The sequence below is a fragment of the Geotrypetes seraphini genome, chromosome 15 (assembly GCF_902459505.1).
Source record: "Geotrypetes seraphini chromosome 15, aGeoSer1.1, whole genome shotgun sequence".
NCBI classification, from domain to species: Eukaryota; Metazoa; Chordata; class Amphibia; order Gymnophiona; family Dermophiidae; genus Geotrypetes; species Geotrypetes seraphini.
In genome coordinates, this window is record NC_047098.1 from 15,990,772 (window position 1) to 16,011,488 (window position 20,717).

The following is a 20,717-nucleotide window of genomic DNA, read 5'->3' on the forward strand; positions in this document are numbered from 1 at the left end:
CTTCTAATGGACAGATTATTTGCCTGAGATATCTGAATAACACAATTAGGAAAAACAGCATTAATGATCACAGAAACCACAGGGGAAACCTCACAGTTCAGGGAATGGCTTTGGAAAGGCAAAAACCTCAACAAAGAGGTCGATATTCAGATACTAGGCATCTGATTAAAGATAAGATATGCCATTATCTTTAGCTAGAGAGTCGGAAAGATAACTAGAAAAAGTCTAGGCATTTGAAAATGCCCAATTTATGTATATTCACATTTCAACACGACTGACTGCTGGCAGTACAGCTAGTGGGGATCCCTCTCAATCTGAGGGGGAAGCAGAGTTATGGCAGAGCATTCAGACTGAAAAAAAACAAACATAAAATAATTTTAAACAAGCAAACTTCTCAGTAGAAAAGAAGCTCTAAGTCAGGGCTGTCCAAGTCCGGTCCTCGAGATCTACTGGCAGGCCAGGTTTTCAAGATATCCACAATGAATATGCATGAGAGAGATTTGCGCCTTCTTGGTATGCAAATCTCTCATATGCATATTCATTGTGGATATCTTGAAAACCTGGCATGCCAGTAGATCTCGAGGACCGGAATTGGGCAGCATTGCTCTAAGGTTTATTTATATCCGTTGCCCCGTGCGATGGGCCCAATCAATGGAACAGGGTGTCAGGAGGTCCTGCGGATCCAAGGCCTTGGGCAGCCAGCCCTCCCGCCAGCTGCGAAGATCAATGTCATGAAGATCAACGTCACAAATTGAGGCAGGGATGCCGAGGAATCGGGGATTACTGTGACGCTCCCTGTTCTCCTGGTCTTCAAGGCGCTCCGAGAGGGTACGATATGCTGATTTCAGAGTGCGGAGCCGTTCTTCATAATGAGCCGCGCTCTCCTCCTGCTGCGCTATCCGATCTTCAGCGCGCTGCAGTCACCCGTCGTGAGTCCAAACTCTCCTTAATATCCTCCGTGAAAGTATGTAATTTAGCAAGTTTATCCAACATGCCGAGGGTAAGAGAGCATGTCAGCTCCTGCACCGCGGCAGCCTCTAAAATAAACAGCGGTGCCTCATGGGTTTCCGCCATCTTGGGCCCCGAGGCTTTCTGCTTGTCCTTCACCCCCGCGCTGCGGTTTAGCCGACATACCTCGGAGGATGCTCAAAGGAAGAGAGACGCTGCTCGCCGCTATAATAAAGAGCAGGGAAAAGCCAAAAGTATGGCCGCAGGAGCAAATACAAAAGGCCTGTGCAAGGTTTTACTGTGGCGCGGCCCGGAGCTGTGGAGGCACACGTCCGTTCACTCTCTCGGCATCACGTGACCCCCTCTCTATTATTATTTCTGATGCATAGTTCAGTGTCACTTTCAGAAGGGGGCAGGTACATGGATTGGCCTTTTGGAGAGGTGATGAAGAGAAAAAGAAGTTAAGAAGGCATCAAATAGGAACTTAGGATCCTTAATTATGATAAAGCAAAGGTAAAGACAGCAGTTATGGCCCTGATTCTATAAAATTTGCCTAAAGTTAGGCATCAATATTAGCGCTTAACTTAATTAATCGATAGGCTTAACAATCAGCTTTATGTTTAAATATATTTTATTAAGCAACAGTAAGTACAACAGCAATAATAACCATGGAATGCATTTTCATCAAACACCCGCGGAGGACTGGACTCTTATGTCCTCCCCAGACCCACCATACCCCCACCCCCCAACAAAGACAACCCTACCCCCCACCCACCCCTCCCCATCCCCCCCCATATACAGAAGACTTGCGTGCAGGGAACAGCAGAGACATCTAGAAGCACAGTGTCAAAGATGGAGTCTATTCAAGACCCGGCTACGACTCTCAGGAGGCAAAATGTTCAAATAGGGCGTCCAAGTGTGAACAAAGTCTCTGCTCCGGCGTCGGGAAGAACGAGCCAAACGGGCTTCCCAACCCATAAGTTCATGGAGGCGATTCCTCCAATACCAGAATGAAGGTGGTTCAGAAGACAGCCAGCAACACAAGATACATTTCTTCCCCAAAATAAAACATTTACTAAGAAATAATTTTTCATAAGAATTGTACATATACAAGAAGGAAAATTGGGCAAACAGCATAGACTGCACGGAGACTGGCACAGGGGTCCGCAACAAGCCCTGTAAAAAGGAGGCCATCTCCGTCCAGAAGGTCTGAATCCCCTCACAACTCCAGAAACCATGAAAGTAAGAATTCACCTCCACCGAACAGCGGATACATAACTGAGTATCAATACAACCCATATGGTAAGCCTGACTCTGGGAGGCGTAGGCCCGCATGACAGTTCGAAAATGACATTCACGGAGCTCAGCACTATGTACCAAGCCCGCTGTTCGAGTCAGGGTTTTTAACAAGAAATTGTCCCCCAAGTCCCAACCCAAGTCCCGCTGCCATGCCCCCAAAATACCGGGGAAAACCTTAGGCGGGCAAAGAGCCAGAATCCGGCCATGCAAAGCAGATATAGAGACCCTAGTAGCAGGATCCGCAGCCAAAAAAGTACAGAGCCGGGTCCCAAAATCCCCCTGCAAGGAAGACCCCTGAAGGGAAGCCACATAGTGACTTAATTGACAATAAGCAAAGGGAAGGCCAATCTCAGGGACCCCCCTCCCCACCAGCTCAGCATAAGGTAAGAGAGACCCATCATCCCGCAGAACATGCCGCATCTGCTCCACCCCCCGCGCCCTCCAGCGACCAAACACAGATGGTCCAACCCCCGGAGGGAAAGCTAAATTCCCCGCCAACGGTAAAAATACACTAGTATGAGAGTCCTGATTCCACAACCGAAGGATTTGATGCCACACTGTCCACAAGGACCGAAACAAAATACTACGCTTACAGGGTCGCGGCAGTTTAGACAACGGGGCATGGAGGAGATACAAGAGATGAACAGGATAGAAATGATCCCGCTCCAGAGAGAGATCCGTATAAAAAGAGGTACCCAACACCCAATCACTAAGATGACGAAGCAAACAGGCCTGGTTATAAACCCTGATGTCAGGCACCCCCAAACCACCCCCGTGGGCAGGCCCCACCAACAGGGACCATTTCAGTTTAGGTCTACGTCCACCCCAACAAAACCGGATCAATAGGGAGGTAAGAGAACGAATATCCCTCTGCAACAAAGAGAGGGGAAGAGTCTGAAGAACGTAAAGCCACCTCGGGAATACAACCATACGAAATAAATGAATTCTCCCCGACAAAGACAGCGGCAACGCCTGCCATTTGGCTAGCAACAATTTAGTATCCGCCAGGAGTTTATCTATGTTAAGACGGTACAGTTGGGTCACATCCATCGTCAGCCTAATCCCCAGATATCTAAAAGATGTGTCAGCCCAACGCAGCGGGAAACTATCCCCCCACGTCCGCTGAAGTTGAACCGAGGAAGCCAGCGCCTCAGATTTCGCAAAGTTCAAGGCGAAGCCAGAGAAATCTCCGTATTCCCGAAGACTTTCCAACAATACGGGCAAGGAATGCTGCGGGTCCGTTAAAAAGACCAAGAGATCATCTGCAAATGCCGCCATTTTAAAATGTGAATCACCCAGGACCAATCCCCGAATCTCCGCATTTGCCTGAAGCTCCCGAAGTAAAGGATCTAAAGAGAGCACAAAAAGGAGCGGAGACAAGGGGCAGCCCTGGCGAGTCCCCCGGCCAATAGGAAAAAAACCCGAGCAAGTCCCATTAACTGTAATCCGCGCCTCTGGATCACTATACAGTGCCTGGATTGCACCGAAAAAGAAGGGGCCCAAACCGTACGTCCGCAGCACCGCAAAAAGGTAACCCCACTGCACCTTATCGAAGGCCTTCTCTGCATCAAAACTGATGAGCATGGCGGGGCTACCGTCCTGTCCCACTCGTTCTAGCGCCAACAAGATGCGCCGGATATTCTTAGCCACCGGCCTATCCCGCACAAACCCCACCTGAGATTCGGAGATCACCGACGGCAAAACACGCGCCAGGCGGTTAGCCAAAAGTTTAGCCAAAAGCTTCGCCTCATAATTCAACAATGAGATAGGACGATACGATTCCGGCAAAAGAGGGTCCTTACCAGGCTTCGGGAGAACTGTAATAGACGCTAGATTTACGTAGCGAGGAAGAAAGCCCTTAGCCACACTCAAATTATAAACCTCAGCCAGCACTGGCGCTACGTCCGTCACCAACAACTTATAGAACTCACTCCGAAATCCATCCGGGCCCGGCGCCTTGCCCAACGGACTGACCCCTATCGCCCCCTCCACCTCCTCTGCGGTGATAGGAAGATCCAAAACGGCTGCATCCCGCTGAGATAAACAAGGTAAGTCGAGGCTATCTAGATAAACTTGCCCATCCAAAAGCTCAGGGCCTGAATCTGTATACACCTCAGCAAAGAACTCCCGAAATAATTCACATATCTCCTCCGACCGATGATGCAGCACCCCAGAGGAACCCCGAAGAGTCGTTATGCTCTCAGGTCCACCCCTCGGACGCGCCAGGCGGGCCAACAATCGACTGCTCTTATTCGCAAACCGAAATAACGAAAACTTAAAGTACTCCCTCGTCCGCAGAGCCCGAAGATGCAACAGTTCATTCAGTTCCTGCTGGACCTCCAAAAGCTGCGCTCGAAGCAGGAAGGAGGGCGCCCTGCCATACTGGCGTCTCAACCCAGTCGCCTTCCGCTCCAAAGCCAGTATTTGCCGTTGCTTCCGCTTCGACTCCCTGGCCACATAAGAGATGACATTCCCCCGTAAGACTGCTTTAGCCGTCTCCCAGTAGAGAATGGGATCATCCCGATGCTGATGATTGTCGACTTGAAAATCACGCCAGCACTGTGTCAAAAACTCGTGAAAACGGGTATCCCTATACAGGTAGCAGGGAAACCGCCAGGACCCTCTGGTGCTCAAAGAGTCTCCCCAAGTCCACCGAAATCCCACCCAAGCGTGGTCAGATATTTCAATGGGGCCCATATCAACCCCCATTACCCGTGGAAGCAGCCCGCGAGAAATAAGAAGAAAATCAATTCGTGAAAGCGTCCCGTGCGCCCTGGACAAGTGGGAGTAATCCCTCTCCAACGGGTGTAACACCCGCCACACGTCAAGCAACCCCAAGGTGGATTCCAAAAGTTGACCACCCGTATAAAGCTTGGAGGTCTCTCTACCCGACGAAGCAGAGCGGTCCAGCTTCGGGTCCAGTACCTCATTAAAGTCCCCACCCACCAGCATCGGAACATCTCCAAACTGTAAGAGATGATTGCGGAGCCCCCTAAAAAACCTGGCCGAAGGATTATTAGGAGCGTAAACATTGCAGAGCAAAAGAGGCCGATTATCAAGTAACACCAAGGCCGCGATGTAACGCCCCTTAGGGTCGCGGAACACCTTCTGGGTGAGTAAACGCAGGCCCTTACGGAACAAAATGATAACACCTCCCTTTCCCCCCACAGCGGGCGCCTCCAAATAGGAACCCACCCACCAGGTACAGAGCTTGGCATGCTCCACAGAGGATAAACGGGTCTCCTGTAAAAAGGCAATAGAGGTTTTAGAACGATTTAAACGCTGCAATATTTTAGAACGCTTAATAGGGGAGTGAATCCCCCCAACATTCCAAGAAGTTAGAGTGTATTCCAGAGTAAACCTCTCATTAGCCCAGTCACACAAAAAGAAAGAACCAGTATGATACCAGAGAAGCGTCCCAGCCACCGCTTCCCCGGCTTCTCGCCCCCACTTGCCTCAAGAATCAAGCCATACCCCTGCCTCCAAATCAAATCCCAAACACAGTGACCCCCAACCCACTCACCCCAAAATTCCCCCAGATCCCCATCCCCCAGCGAGCCCCACCCCCACCCCCCAACTCCCCCCCCACCCCACCCCACAAACCCCCCTCCACCACCAACCCTCCCCCGATCTACACCCAAGATACCCCAAAAAGGGCATCACTTCCAGGAAACTAGATACACCCTCCCACGGGATAAGGACCAGTACCCCCCAACCCACAACCCCAAAACTCTGAAAACAGTAAGAAACAGCCACCATCATCCAAACCCCCAAGAACACTCAACCCACCCCTCCCCTCCCCTACCACCCCAGCCACTACAGCAACCCTCAAAGCCCACTCACCAATCCCAATACCCAATGCTCAAACCGGTTAGAGCAGGAACAGACCCAAGCTAACAGAGAACAACCAGGCCAACCCCCCTCCATCCACACACACACCAACCAAGCAGTCCCTCTAAAAAACAGAACACAGGGACCCCACGCAGGGGGAGAAGGAAGAAACCCCCAGTCCAAACCCAAACTACAGACCATTCCCCAAAATTGGGACTCCTCAGTCCACTGCAGCTCCCGGAGGCGGGTCATCAGGCATCATCTCCGTCACAAAGCGCTGAGCGGCCTCCAAGGTGTCGAAATGATGAGTACGACCCAGATGTGTCAGTCGCAGGCGCGCCGGGTATTGCAGAGAAAAAGCTATATGACGCTGGATGAGACGGGTGCAGAGAGGTGAAAACCTGCGCCGTGCCTGAGAGACCTCCGCCGAATAGTCCTGAAAGCAGAGAATCGGCTTGTTGTCATACGAGAGCTTCTTGCCCTGCCGCAACGCACGCAGGACCTCCATCTTGTGATGATAATTCAGGACACGGCAGATGACCACTCGAGGTCTGTCAGCATTCTCTCTCCGCTGCCCCAAGCGATGTGCCCTCTCCACCCTCAGGGGGCCCGAAGAAGATGGTAAAGACAAAGACTCCGGCAACCAGCGTTCCAATAGCGCCCCCAGCTCCACGTCTCGCACCGATTCAGGCAGGCCAACAAACCGAAGATTATTACGGCGGGACCTATTCTCCAGATCATCCACCTTGGCACGCAATGCCGCCAACGCTGTGGTGTGGGCTGACTGCTCCTGGGCAAGCTGCTGGACGTGATCCTCAGCCACACTCACCCGCTGCTGAGTCTCCTTGACCTCTGATGTAAGGGAGGCAAAGCGCTGGTCCAACGTGTCCAGTTTATCTAGGATGCGCTGAAGTTTGTCCCCCAGAGAGCTCTCCAGGGCCGCCTGAACCTCTGCCGTGACCGCGGTGACCCAGGAGGAGTGAGGAGCCTCCGGCGATGGGGGCGCCCCGGGATCCGCCATCTTGGCCTCAGGCAGCCTGCTCCGCTCCCGATCCTTCCGGACCGCCTTGGCTGCCATGGTGACCCCTCCTCGGCTCCCAAATCCTGCCAAGCCACCAAAAAAACAAAAAAAAAAACAAAAAAAAAAAACGTCCCAGCATCAGGAGGAAACCAGGCCCAAAAATCAGACCCGCAGTAGAAAACCACGCCGCGCTCCGGCGGGTTTTGTCCCAGCCATACACCTCTCTCGGCGCCACGTGACCGCCGGGAATCCCGGGTCCCAAACAGCAGGGCCGCTCCGCAAGTCGGGGCTGGATCGCGCCGCTCCTTCAATTATCTCCCCAGCACAGGGAGATCAGCGCACCCGAACCGGCCAGCAGGGAAGAAGCTGCACCGCGCTTCAGTGGGCAGGGACTCCGCCGTTCCCCGGCGGCGGCGCCACGTGGCCTCCGGGCGTCCCACGACCGCAGCGGCAGGGCAGCGTTGAAAGAACAAAAAAAAACGGTCCGAGTCTCGCCGCGTCTCCCACACACTCCTCAGCGCCGCGGGAGACCCGAACCAGAGGGAGGAATGCAGATAAATTGCCGCGCCGAGGTCGGGTGTATTGGAGCTGCAGAAACACGCTGTCTACAGCTCCATGTTTCCGCCGGAAGTCAACAATCAGCTTTAATTGGACTTAATTGAAAGTTAGGCGCCAACTCAAAAAACTTGATTCTATAAAAAAGTAGGCGCCTAGCCCAAAGAATAAGAATAGCCTTAATGGATCAGACCAATGATCCATCTAGCCCAATATCGAGTCTTCACGGAGGCCAATCCAAGTCACAAGTGCCTGGCAAAAACCCAATTGGTAGCAACATTCCAGAATCTCAAAGAGTAGCAACATTCTAGAGCTGAGATTGTGATGTCATAATGCCTCATTTCACCAATGCCTAAGAGTCAGCCTCATCAGTGATGTCACAATGGCTTGACTGTCCTATAATTGGCTCATATAAGAACATCAGAACAGCCTTACTGGGTCAGACCAATGATCTATCTAACCCAGTAGCAACATTCCATGCCACCTATCTAGGGCAAGAAGTGGGTTCCCCCATGTCTGTCTAAACAGCAGACTATGGACTTTTTCTCCAGGAACTTGTCCAAACCTTTTTTAAAAACCAGCTACATTAACCGCTCTTACCACATCCTCTGGCAACGCGTTCCAGAGCTTAACTATTCTCTGAGTGAAAAAAAACAAATTTCCTCCTATTGGGTTTAAAAATATTACTCTGTAACTTCATCGAGTGTCCCCTAGACCAGTGGTTCCCAACCCTGTCCTGGAGGAACACCAGGCCAATTGGGTTTTCAGGCTAGCCCTAATGAATATGCATGAAGCAAATTTGCATGCCTATCACTTCCATCATATGCAAATCTCTCTCATGCATATTCATTAGGGCTAGCCTGAAAACCCGATTGGCCTGGTGTTCCTCCAGGACAGGGTTGGGAATCACTGCCCTAGACTTTGTAAATCTTGATGCAATAAAAAAAAAAATAAATAAAAATAAAAAAAAAATCGATCCACTTGTACCTGTTCTACACCACTCAGGATTTTGTAGACTTTGATTAGGGGCAGATAAGGGGGGTGTTTTTGAGTTAGGAACTTCTTTATGAATTAGATGCTGTTTGGCTCTGACATCGGTGCCTAGTTTTAGTTTACTATTCCTAAAACACTTGCAGCAGGGGCTTAGAGGGCAAGAGAGCTGCAATTGGACAAACTGAGGAAGGAAATGTTCAGAGAAAGAAGAGCTAAGACTGAAGAAGGAAAGAAAATTGGAGAGACTGAGGTAGAAAATGTTCAGAGAAAGAAGAGCTGAGACTGAAGAAGGAAAAAAAATAGGAATAAATACCTACAGGGAAACACAAGATCAGGAGCATACAGAGAAAAAAATACAGCATAGAGGTTTGCAGGAATAAGGAACACAGAGAAAGTAGAGCAGAGACCCCTGCAAGAAGAGGAAAAGAGCAAAGAGACTGGGGATGAGAAAAAGAGCAGACATGCTTGCAGGAGAAAAAGTGAGGCAGTAATGTTACAGCTGGAGAGTGCAAAGTGAGGAAGAAAGCAGAGACAGCGCTACACAGGGAAATGGAGGGGGAGAGAGACAGAAAGAAAAAAAAAAAAAGACAGACATATATTCTAGCACCCGTTAATGTAACGGGCTTAAAGACTAGTGTTATTATAATGTACATTTGCTTATTTACTTAACTCAACTTTTCTGTACAAGTGGATGCTTGATAATATTTATATGAAAATCTGATAAATTAAAAAAAAAAAATAATAATTGAGTCTTTAGTAATTTCCTAAAATCTAAATAAGCAGCAGCTTTTAATATCATTTTTCCAAGCCATGTAATCATATACTGGCAATATATCACTATATTACTTTTAAAAGTATGAGTAGCTACTATTACAAAAAAAACCAAACAAACAGTAACATAGTAAATGATGGCAAATAAAGACCCGAGTGGTCCATGAAGTCTGCCCGACCATACATGCTCCAAAAATTAATTTAGTTTAAATGGTCCTTTTTCTTAGATATTTCTGGGCCAGAAACTCAGAGTCCTGCCTGGCACTATGCTTCGGTTCTATCTACTGGAGTCTCCGTCAAGGCTCACTCCAGACCATCTTAACCATCCCAGCCATCGAAGCCCTCCCCAGCCAATCCTCAACTAAATGTCCATATACGGGACACAGGCCGTGCAAGTACTGGCCTTAGTTCCTGCAATGTATACCCATTATTTTCTGATTAGAGATCCTCTGTGTTCATCCCACACCTGTTTGAACTCTGTCATCATTTTCTTCTCTACCACCTCCCTCGGAAGCACATTTATATTACTTTCCAAAACTAATATAAAACAGTCACTAGTTTCAGTAGGAAAGAGGAATAGGTTACAATTAGTAGTCTAGGTAGGTTACTGTGAAAAATAATGTATTGTTTGTAAAAGTAATATATTACGGCCTAACTCTGGTCTCAGCTGTCCTGGTGGAGGGCACTGAGGAAGCAGAGGATGTCAATAGCAGCCTTGCTTTCAACTCGCCCCCAGCACCTCTATCTCTGCCACCCTCCTGGGCTGTGAAAATACACAAGGCACTTCCTCTGCAAGATGTCTGAGCCACAGCTGAGCTTCGTCTCCCAAAGCATGAGTCATGCATACTCCAGTAGGTCAGGCTCTCTGCCAAGTACAGGCTTGTTTTCAGGCCACGAGCAGGACGAGAGAGGTGAACTTTCCTTAACTCCTTCTCTCTGTCTGAGTGATGCTCTGCCCTTCCATTGCTTTTCAATGCACAGTGGATCTTGGAAAGAGCAAAGATCTCCGGGTTTCTGCAGGCGTAGTTCTTGGTTCAGCATTTGACGACTCAATTCCACATTATCCGTCCTTTCTAAAATGCTACTCCTCTTGTCTACAGCTGTTCTAAAACAGAAGGTTTTTTTTTGCTTGCTTTGAGTTCTCGAGGGGGGGGGTTGTTTGCTAAAATACAGTAAAACACACCTCCTTCAAACCTCTGCATGCCGCCTACACACAAGTAGAACCTTTTATAAAAAGGCATATTTATGAAAATTTAGGCATAAAACCCAGATTTTTGCACATGTAAATGGCATCCAACTTTCCTACAATCATCTCCTCTCTATAGCATAGTATGGAACATCAATTCAATTATGTAAATAAGACTGAGGAACGCATTGCCCGAGGTTGTGGTAAGAGCGGATAACGTAGCTGATTTTAAGAAGGGTATGGACAAGTTCCTGGAGGAAAAGTCCATAGTCTGTTATTGAGAAAAACATGGGGGAAGCCACTGCTTGCCCTGAATCGGTAGCATGGAATGTTGCTACTCTCTGGGATTCTAGAATCATTTGTTACTCTTTGGGGTTCCGTAATCTTTTGTTACTTTTTGGATTCTGGAATCTTGCTATTCTTTAGGATTCTGAATGGAATGTTGCTACTCTTTGGGGTTTTGACCAGCTACTAGTGACCTGGATTGGCCACCGTGAGAACTGGCTACTGGGCTTGATAGACCGTTGGTCTGACCCAGTAAGGCTTTTCTTATGTTCTTAGTATAGTAGGGTCAGAGAGTCCCGAGATCCCCACTGGTCAATGCTGTAACCAGCCATAGTTTGAGGATAATGTCCATCCACTATTAGAACCGTCTAGCCCAGGGGTCTCAAAGTCCCTCCTTGAGGGCCGCAATCCAGTCGGGTTTTCAGAATTTCCCCAATGAATATGCATGAGATCTATTTGCATGCACTGCTTTCAAAGCATATTCATTGGGGAAATCCTGAAAACCCGATTGGATTGCGGCCCTCAAGGAGGGACTTTGAGATCCCTGGGCTAGTCTGCTCTATAGAATTCCAGGAAGTAAAACCTCTAGACTAGGGTTGCCAGATTTTACATTTGTAAAATCCAGACCCCCCCAGGCCCGCCCATCCCCACCCTGTTATGCCCCAGTCCTGCCCCTAATCCTACCCTAGCCCCGCCCCCGCTGCTTGCTCTGGTCGGGCAGGAGGGCATCCGTACATACGCGCAGGTAACATCCATGCATGCGCGGATGCCCTCTTGCCCGACACAATTTCGGGGGAAGCTTTTCAAAACCCAAAGTGCCAGGCTTTGAAAAGCTGTCTGGACCCCCGGACGTTGTCTTCAAAAGGAGAACATATCCAGGGAAATCCGGACATCTCGTAACCCTACTCTTAACACATATATGCTTTTCAATATCAACCTTTAAGTCCAGTATAGGGTTCCAAGATAACTGGAATTTTTTATGGACTGGAGTATCAAGCCTAAGAAGTGTATACAGACGTTTTCCAAAAGGCCAACTACAGACCGCAGCACTGCTTTGAGTACAATAAATTACCTCTCGCTGACCTCCAGGATGTCGACAATGTTGGAAAAGAGGTGATGGTGCTCCGTGGCAGTCATGGCCTGCTTCAGCTCCTCGGATTTTTTGAAGAGACGGATCAGAATCCCCAAGCTGTGCTGATACGAATATTCTGAAGTGATGATTTCAAAGATGGCCTAAATAACAACAGAGGGGTGAGATTAAAGGGAATGAGAGAGGGGTAGCCCTGCTGATTAGAGCAGTGGGCTAAGACCCAAAGATCAAGGCTTGAAATCTCACCGATGCTTCTTGAGGTACCAGGCAGTCATTTCAAGTGAACGTCACCCACAACAACCGTGCCCACAAAGGGGGTATTCTATATATTATGCCTACGGTTAGACACCACAAAACTGGGCCAGTTTTCAGAGGACATAAGTGCCGGCGCCGAAAACTGAGCACAGATAAGGGCACCAAGGCCCTGATTCTGTAAACAGCATCTAACTTCTAGGCGCCGTTCATCATGATTGCCAATCAACCGCTAGAGTTACACTTAGAAACCTAAGACATTGGTAGGCATCAAAACCTTAGGTGCACTTCCACTTAGGCCAGGGCCAAATCCCGCCCCTACCAAGTTAGGCGCCTACCGGCTAATTCATTGTTTTAAATTGTTTTGCTTTTTAATGGCACTTTCAATTAATGCTAGTTGCTCGTTATTGGGGCCAATTAAGCTTTTTAAATTGTTAGGCCCCTAGATTAGCTAGACACATTGATCCTTGCACTGAACTTTAGATGCCATTTATAGAATCAGGGACAAAATGTACGCCTTCTGTTTAGCTTTTAATGCAGCTACTTTTCACGTTTGCTTTGTTGTGCTAAAGCCTGCAATAGTTAACCCTTGTCTTAGAGCAGTGGCCTAGTGAGGGTAGGAGGTGCCCCCCGCCCCCTCCTCTTTGCCCCCCACCCGCTCCTTCTGCACCACACTCGTGCCCTCCCTTCCCACCCCCGTACCTTTTTTAAATCTTTCGCCAGCGTGAGCAGTTTCTCCAGCCTGCTGCTCGTACTGGCTTTCCCTATGACATCACTTCCTGGCCCCGCGACCCAGAAGTAATTTCAGAGGGAGCCAGGCTAGTATGAGCAGCAGGAAGTAGTTACTCAAGCTGGTGAAGATTTTAAATAGGTAAGTGGGGGAGGGAGGGTGCATGGTGGCAGAGAGGTGCTGGCACCCCCATCAAGATGGCACCCAGGGCAGTCCACCCCACCCCCCTGCACTACACCGCTGCTTTAGAGAGCTATGTTGTCACCCCTGGCTGGTGACCCGACTGCGTGAACATCATTCATTTAGTAATACAGTCAAACCTCGGTTTGCGAGTGTTTTGCAAGACGAGCAAAACATTCTCGCAAATCTTGTCTCGTAAACCGAGCGTTGACTCGATTAGTGAGCACCTCCCCCGAGAACCGGCATCGCTCCCCTCCCGCTCGCAAACATCCCCCCCCATGTGAACCATCCCCCCTTTGCAAACCGGCACCCCCCGCCCGAACAGCATTCAGCCTTACCCCCCCATCTGGCACCGGCACGCAGCCCACAGGACGTGCCGGTGAAAGAAGTTCCTGCCTCTTGCCTGGGCCTTGAGCATCTGCGCATGCTCAAGGCCTTCTGGTTCTCACTCTCTCCGAGATGTTAGTTCTCGGTGGGGTGGAGCAGCGCCGCTGGCCTCGGGGAGTGGGGGTGGGTGGGAACGTATCAAGTGAGTTTCCCTTACTTCCTATGGGGAAACTGGCTTTGATATACGAGTAATTTGGTTTACGAGCATGCTTCTGGAACAAATTATGCTCGTAAACCAAGGTTCCACTGTTAATTGCCATTAGTTAACCTTTGCAAAAATAACTCAGCCATTCGGTAAAGAACACACTGCACAGAGGCTGCTCCTTACCTCTTGTCTCTTGCGTTCTTCAGGTTCCAACTTGTCAAGAATACCAGTTTCCTGTACCTGAACAATGAAAAACAAACCCATTGATATATGCTCTAGGGACACAAACAACTTTAGGCATTGTACCTTGCCCAGGTCATTCTGTTCACTCTTGTTTTTTGAAATATGAAACAAGGCCTTACACTTCCTTCCTCTCATGAAGTTTCAAGTTTTATTTAAAATTTGTTATACCGTCTTATCAAACTTCTTCCATGACAGAACGTTAAAATGTTTTATTCCTTTTCTTTGTGATTTAGGATTGTGACTGTGAACCGAGTTTGATCACTGGACCCATGTCCTTCTGTTCAGGCTACGAAATAAAAGGGATCGCACGCTCTGGTGAGAAGGGGAAGGAGGTCCTCAGCGCTGTAACACCTGTGTAAGCGACAGTCAGGGTTGATGCATGGACGTAGCGTTGATGTGCCCCTGTACCACCAACTGGAAAACCAGTATCTCAGAATTGTTCAGCTATGATATATGGCTCCCAGTTGCATAGTAGGTGGCGGGGGGTGGGGAAGGCAGGCCACCCCAGATGCCATCTTGGTGGGGGCACCAGCACCTCTCCGCCCCCGCGCCATGCTCTAGATTTGACACGTCAGATAAGGTGTCGCAGTGAAGCTCTATATCATCAAGATATCATTAGTAGAAATTATAGAATATTACTATGTCCCTTCTGGGCATATTAGAAGATAAGAATTCATCTTTATTGATTTTCAAATTTCACTTTTACAACACAGAATATGACCAGTGCCTGCATAACTAATGGATGCTCTCCGACTCTGCCCAAAGGCCACCCTGGCACTACCCATCCAGTGCTGTGGAAGGTCAGGGCACATATTTGGATGTACTGCCCAGTTAAGTGCTGCTAATATCGGTGTCAGAGATGCTAAGCATGGTTTCAGGTGGGCAACAGCCTCATCCACCCGCTTAAACCATACTGAATATCAACCCTATATTTCCATTACTCTGAGAAGAGATACAATCAAAGCACGCTCTTTTTATGAAATCAAAAAAGTGTGGGACAGGCACGTGGGATCTCTTAGAGAGAGGAGGAGACAGTGGATGCTGAGGGTGGGCAGACTGAATGAGCCATTTGGCCTTTATCTGTCATCATGTTTCTATAACCTTAACGCTCTATGACCTCACAATGCAAGTGTTAAGAGCCTTAGCCTATAGCAATAAAGCTCTATGACCTCACAATGCAGGTGTAAAGAGCCTTAGCCTATAGGGAGAGGAGGAGACAGTGGATGCTGCAGATGGGCCATTAGGCCTTCATCTGCCATCGTGTTTCTATAGCCATAAAGCTCTATGACCTCACAATGCAGGTGTAAAGAGCCTTAGCCTATAGGGAGAGGAGGAGACCATGGATGCTGCGGATGGGCCATTTGGCCTTAATCTGCCATCATGTTTCTATAAACAGAAGGAGGGAATTCTATAAAGAAGGTGCTAATAGTAACATGACAAATAAACACACACAAATGATTATAATACATGCATGTACTGTATATAACATTCTGGCTATGCACTTCTCTATTAAAAAAATGTCTGATTGCAATAGTATTTAATTGGAAGGTGGGTTACACACAGGCAATGTTTGAGTGCAGTGAGCCCACTAGCAACCGAGAAAGGACCTGCGTAGAATAAGGCCCAGATGCAGATCGGTGCACCCTGCCGAACTGGGCACCTAACATTTAAAAAGCTTAATTGGCACCAATAACAAGGAATTAGTGCCTCGTAATTGGCTTAAATTAAAATTAATTGGATGGTAGGCGCCGACCACTTTCAGGAAGGCGCCTAATCCTAGGCGTAGTTAGCGGCAGATCATGGGCGTATTTAGCATGTAGGTGCCCGTTTTGGCCTTCGGGGCCGATATTTAGGCCATGAAAACCCTGGCACAAATAGGGGCACCTAAGGTTCGGGCGCCTACTGGCATCTTCGTCCACTTTAGGCACTGCTCAGCGCGATTCTATTACTGGCGTCTAACGTAAGACTGACATATGCTATGCACCGTGCGCCTCAGCACCTATATTTTAGGCATCACTTATAGAATCGGGGGCTAAATGTAAATCACTTTGGTTGTACCACAGAACCTAATATACCGTAAATTTGGCATATCAAGTCCATGACCCTTTACGCATCTAAATTATAGAATGATATAATATATGTGCCTATTTTAATGATTTCGGTGAAAACACTTAGGGCTCCTTTGACTCAGGCGCGCTAGCGTTTCTAGCGCCCGCACAAAATTACCGCGCGGCACGCATCTAGAATGACGCCAGCTCAACGCTGGCGTTAAAGGTCTAGCGCGCGGGGAAATTTAACGCATGCTATTCCGTGCGTTAAGGCCCTAACGCACCTTTAAAAGGAGCCCTTACTCTTGCTCTACGACTGGTGGTCATTCCTAAATTATAGGCCTTTATGTAATTGGTTGAACCTCTGACTTTCCTTTACAGAATAGAGACCATGATCTTGACAGGAATAGGGGTTCAACTGATTACTCATAATTGGAAAAACCATGATAGGATTAATTTTACTTTTTGGTGGGTAACTGTGTGTGTACTACGTATAAGTATGAAAGGATGATGGCAGAACGCTGGGGGAATAATAAGTCCTTTAATGATATATGGAGTCCATGGACTAATTTTATTGCATTATAATTAAGGGATATGTTTCTTTCATTAGAGTCCTTGCACATCCAGGGAGGGGAGAGGGGTGGGGGGGGAATGTATTTTAAGGAGATAAATTATTTTATTATAATAGTGAAATTATATCATATGTATTATTGTTTTATTAATTAAGATAGGAAGGGGAGGAAATGATTGTTTAGTATATCAATTCTATAGTTAATAGTGTGATTTCATGTAGTTTGTATGACATCATTTGTATTGCACTATTAAAGTTCAAAAATCAATAAAAATTATAAAAAATAAAAAAAAGACCTTCATATAGATGAGCCACTCTAGAATTGCCCTCCACAAGTCCAAAACAATATTCAGCTAAGGAAGGGACAAAAATCTCTCAGCAGCAGCTGGTTTCCAGCTGTTTTGTCTACTTCCACTTAAAGAGACACGTTCAACTCCTCCGCAAACTTAAACTGTCGCAGTGGGAGACCCAAACGATCACTCCGCTAGGAAAATCATTCCAACATTCTTTCGGCTGCTCTGGTAACCAACATATTTTGCATTCCAGGATTCGTTCTTTCTGCCTTGTCATCTCTAGTGGCTGCCTGCTGTCCCTCAGCATGTACAAGGTGGCTGATCACCCCCCTCCCCATCAGCAAGATGGCTTACACGTGCTAAGTATTTCCTGCAGAGCATGTGAGGTAAATGTATGGAGCTCAGCAAGAAAGCATAGCTGGATTGAGGGAATAAGGAACACAATGCTATGAAAACCACGCCACTTCACTGACGACCTTCTGACTTACATTTCAAGGTGCTTATTAAGGCCTGCCCTCTCTCCCCCTCCCCTCTCCTAGGCGGCGCCTGACCTTCCTGTCCGGTGTCATGGTAGTCTTCATTGGCGTGGTTCCTGGTCCTGCTTCTTTGGTGGCGGCCGGTTGACCTGGTTCTGAAGACTGAACTTACCATCAAGCCGCCTCAGAGACTTTTCTCTTTCTTAAATATGTTTTATTTTAAATTTTTTTTAATCTTCTTTCATTATTCCTATTTTCTATTTCTTTGATTTTTGATCTTGGAAATGTATTACCGTATTTTCACGCATATACCGCGCACCTGTGTAAAACGCGCACACGGGTATAGCGTGCGGGAAACCAAAATTTATGTAAACAAATTAATATATAGCGCGCACACGCGTATACCGCGCATACTGCTCCTTGAATTAAAACCTCCTTCTGCCGTCCCGACTCTCCTCTCGCAGCTCTGCCCCGAATCGCGGCCCTGCTCTTGCCTTGACGTCCCGACTCTCTTCTCGCCGCCCTGCCCCGACTCTGCCTGTCCCCCTTGAAGTCCTGTCCCCACTTAAAGTCCTGTCCCCCCTTAAAGTCCTGTCCCCCCTTAAAGGTCTGCCTGTCCCCCTTGAATTCCTGTCCCCACCCTGAAAGCCTGATGCCCCACCCCAAAGGACCATTGGCCCCCCCACCCTGAAGGACCGCTTGCACCCCCCCCGACGTCCGATTCATCCCCCAGCCCCCCCCCCCCCGCACGGAGAAGCAGCCTACTGTTGGTTCCCGATGCCAGTGAGCCCTGCTGCTTCCTTTGCCGGCGGTCCCGCCTCTTCTCTGAGCCCTGCGCTGCTTCCTCTGCCGCGGTCCCGCCCTTTCTCTGACCCTCCACATTTTCCCCCCCCCACGCCCCCCCGTCGGAGCCCTAAAAACAGTCATTTTCTGCGGTGCGCGCCTCCGCGCTGCGCTCAATTGTCTGCGCGCGCCTTTGTCCTGGCGCGCTTTTGATGTGACAACCCGACCAATTTATGAAACAAAAAAATTAAAATGAGGGCAATCGGAGGAACGCCCCCCTCCGACCGCACAGATCGCTAGTGTGCGATCCCGACGCATGTGCAGACTATCTGTAGATGGTTTGTACATGCGTATAAGAGCCGTCTAGAGCTACGACTTTTTTTTTTTTTTTACTTTTACTAGCCCAGTGAGCCGTGGTTTTAACCTGCTTTAAACCCGCGGGTTAAAACCACGGGCTCGCAGTGCAGGAAGGGCAGGAAAGTCGGGGTGGCAGGAGAGACTCGGGCCGAGAGCAGGGCGGCAAGTCGGAGCACGCAGGCAGGAGAGATTCAGAGCAGAGCACGAGATTGGGGCAGGCAGGAGATCGAAGCAGAGAGCAGGGCGGCAGAAGGCAGGGCAGTCGGAAAGGACCTCAGCAACTGGTCCTCAGCAGTTGCTTATTTTGGATCGGCCTGCCCAGTCAGTGTTGCTTTTTTTATTTTAGTGAATCGTGTCCTTCCTGTTTTGCATACCGATTCCCCTCATTTGCATGCACGGATTCGTACACAGGTTAGTGAATCGGGTCGGAGGGAAATCGGGTCGCAAAGGGCTCGCAAACTGATCGGTACACGATCGGTTTGCTTAGTGAATCTAGCCCCAAGTTAGGTGCCTACAATCCAATTATGTCAATTACAAGGTGCTAATTAATCAGTGCCAATTAAGCCTTAATTAAGTTAGACATCTAGGTCGACTAGGTGCACAGATCTAGATACCTACTTTAGACATTATTTATAGAATCAGGGCCTTAGTATGCACTAATCATTAGTACACCTTAGTAAAAGGAGCCCTAGACAAGGAAAATGACTTCTTTATCTATTAGAAATGGCATTATGCCAAACATTCAGTAGCAATATCTACTACGTAAGACCCTCTGGGGAGGGCATTTGCTTACATCCCCCCCAAAGAAAAAAATTCTCAGGTTTTTGTACGACAATTTGAGTGAGAGGACAAGTTTTCCTTAAAATTAAAGTCAAATGTGAAAAGAACATCTGGAGAATCAAAGCACTTTTAGTCCAGCCACTCAGGTCAACTTGCAGCCTCACTTTCAATCTAAGAACAGCTCCCACAGTAAATGAGCCGTATTGATCGGTGTCAGGTCAAAAGCGCGCCGGGACAAAGGCGCGCCCAGACAATTGAGCGCAGCGTGGAGGCGCGCGCCGCTCTAAATTACTGTTTTTAGGGCTCCGACGAGGGGGGGGCCTGTAATAGACATCGCGCCGCATTGTGGGGGCGTTGTGGGGGGTTGTAACCCCCCACATTTTACTAAAAACTTCACTTTTTCCCTGTTTTTAGGGAAAAAGTTAAGTTTACAGTAAAATGTGGAGGGTTACAACCCCCCAAACCCCCCATAACGCCGGCGCGATGTCTATTAAGTAAAGTGGCGGGGTTCCCCCCCTACGCCCCCCCGTCGGAGCCCTATAAAAAGTAATTTAGAGCGGCGCGCGCCTCCGTGCTGCGCTCAATTTTCCGGGTGCGCCTTTGTCTTTCGCGCCGTTGTCTATGAACCGTATTGATCACTAATGAGCTAAGCGGCAAGAGATCACTGTCAATCACATTTAGGAAATTAATTTCCAAGGGTTTCTAAAAATCCCACATTTTAAAGTTTTTTTTTGTTTTTTTTTATTATAAAGCATCACTTGGGTAGTGCCTGCCAGATCTCACTGTTAACTAGATACAAAGATACACATACAGCAGAAAGTGGACCTACATATGAGAATTGGGGAAAAAAGTAACAGGAAAGCAGAAGGTGGTTAGATATCGTTCATTTACTTCCAAGCACTTATGCTCACCACCACCTGCAAGAATTTGTTGTCCCTTACCTGTGGGAGCTGACTCCAGATCAGCTGGGCTGGCCGATAATTCTTCACCACGATGCTCTGATCTGGCCCAGGGGGCCCCGGGGCGTTGTCATCCAGTAAGTCATCGTCTGACTCCTGATGGTTGGAGCCGAGGCCTCTCTCGTGGAACTCCTGGTACAGCCTGGGGTCTGGAGACAGAATACGAGCCAGAAAATTGTACAACGTCTCAGAAAAATCATTCCCTTTCCCAGGGCTGCCTTCCTCCTCCTTGGGTCTGTCAAAAAGCGTCGGGAAGCTGAAGCCAAAACCCTCCCTTGTAGCCCAGAAAGGCCCAGATACTGAAAGACGGCGGAGAGCACCCGTAATAAGATTCCCCCCAGCCTGGTTGAGCTCCATGGCTTCCAAGCTCTCTGGCGTGAAACTCTTTGGTTTAATAGAGTTAAGGGAATAGAAGGTGACATCTGGGTGTTGAATTTTACATGTTCGCTTCACGGTTGAGTCATCCTAAATCATCACAACCTACCACCAACTCCTTTTTCGATAGAAATGGAGAATGTGTGCAGGGCAAATGTG

At 48.3% G+C, this 20,717-nt stretch overlaps 1 protein-coding gene across 3 annotated transcripts in view; it reads right to left on the minus strand.

Moving 5' to 3' along the window:
• The window catches only part of ARHGEF16 (Rho guanine nucleotide exchange factor 16), a 76,968-nt gene that overhangs the window by 36,154 nt on the left and 20,097 nt on the right, over positions 1–20,717 (minus strand). For all 3 annotated transcript variants that reach the window (XM_033922271.1, XM_033922272.1, XM_033922273.1), the window contains exons 4-6: positions 20,166–20,332; positions 13,857–13,913; positions 11,962–12,122 (exon numbers count right to left, since the gene is read on the minus strand). In XM_033922271.1, the coding sequence (XP_033778162.1) occupies positions 11,962–12,122; positions 13,857–13,913; positions 20,166–20,332 (385 nt within the window). The remainder of the gene's footprint in view (positions 1–11,961; positions 12,123–13,856; positions 13,914–20,165; positions 20,333–20,717) is intronic.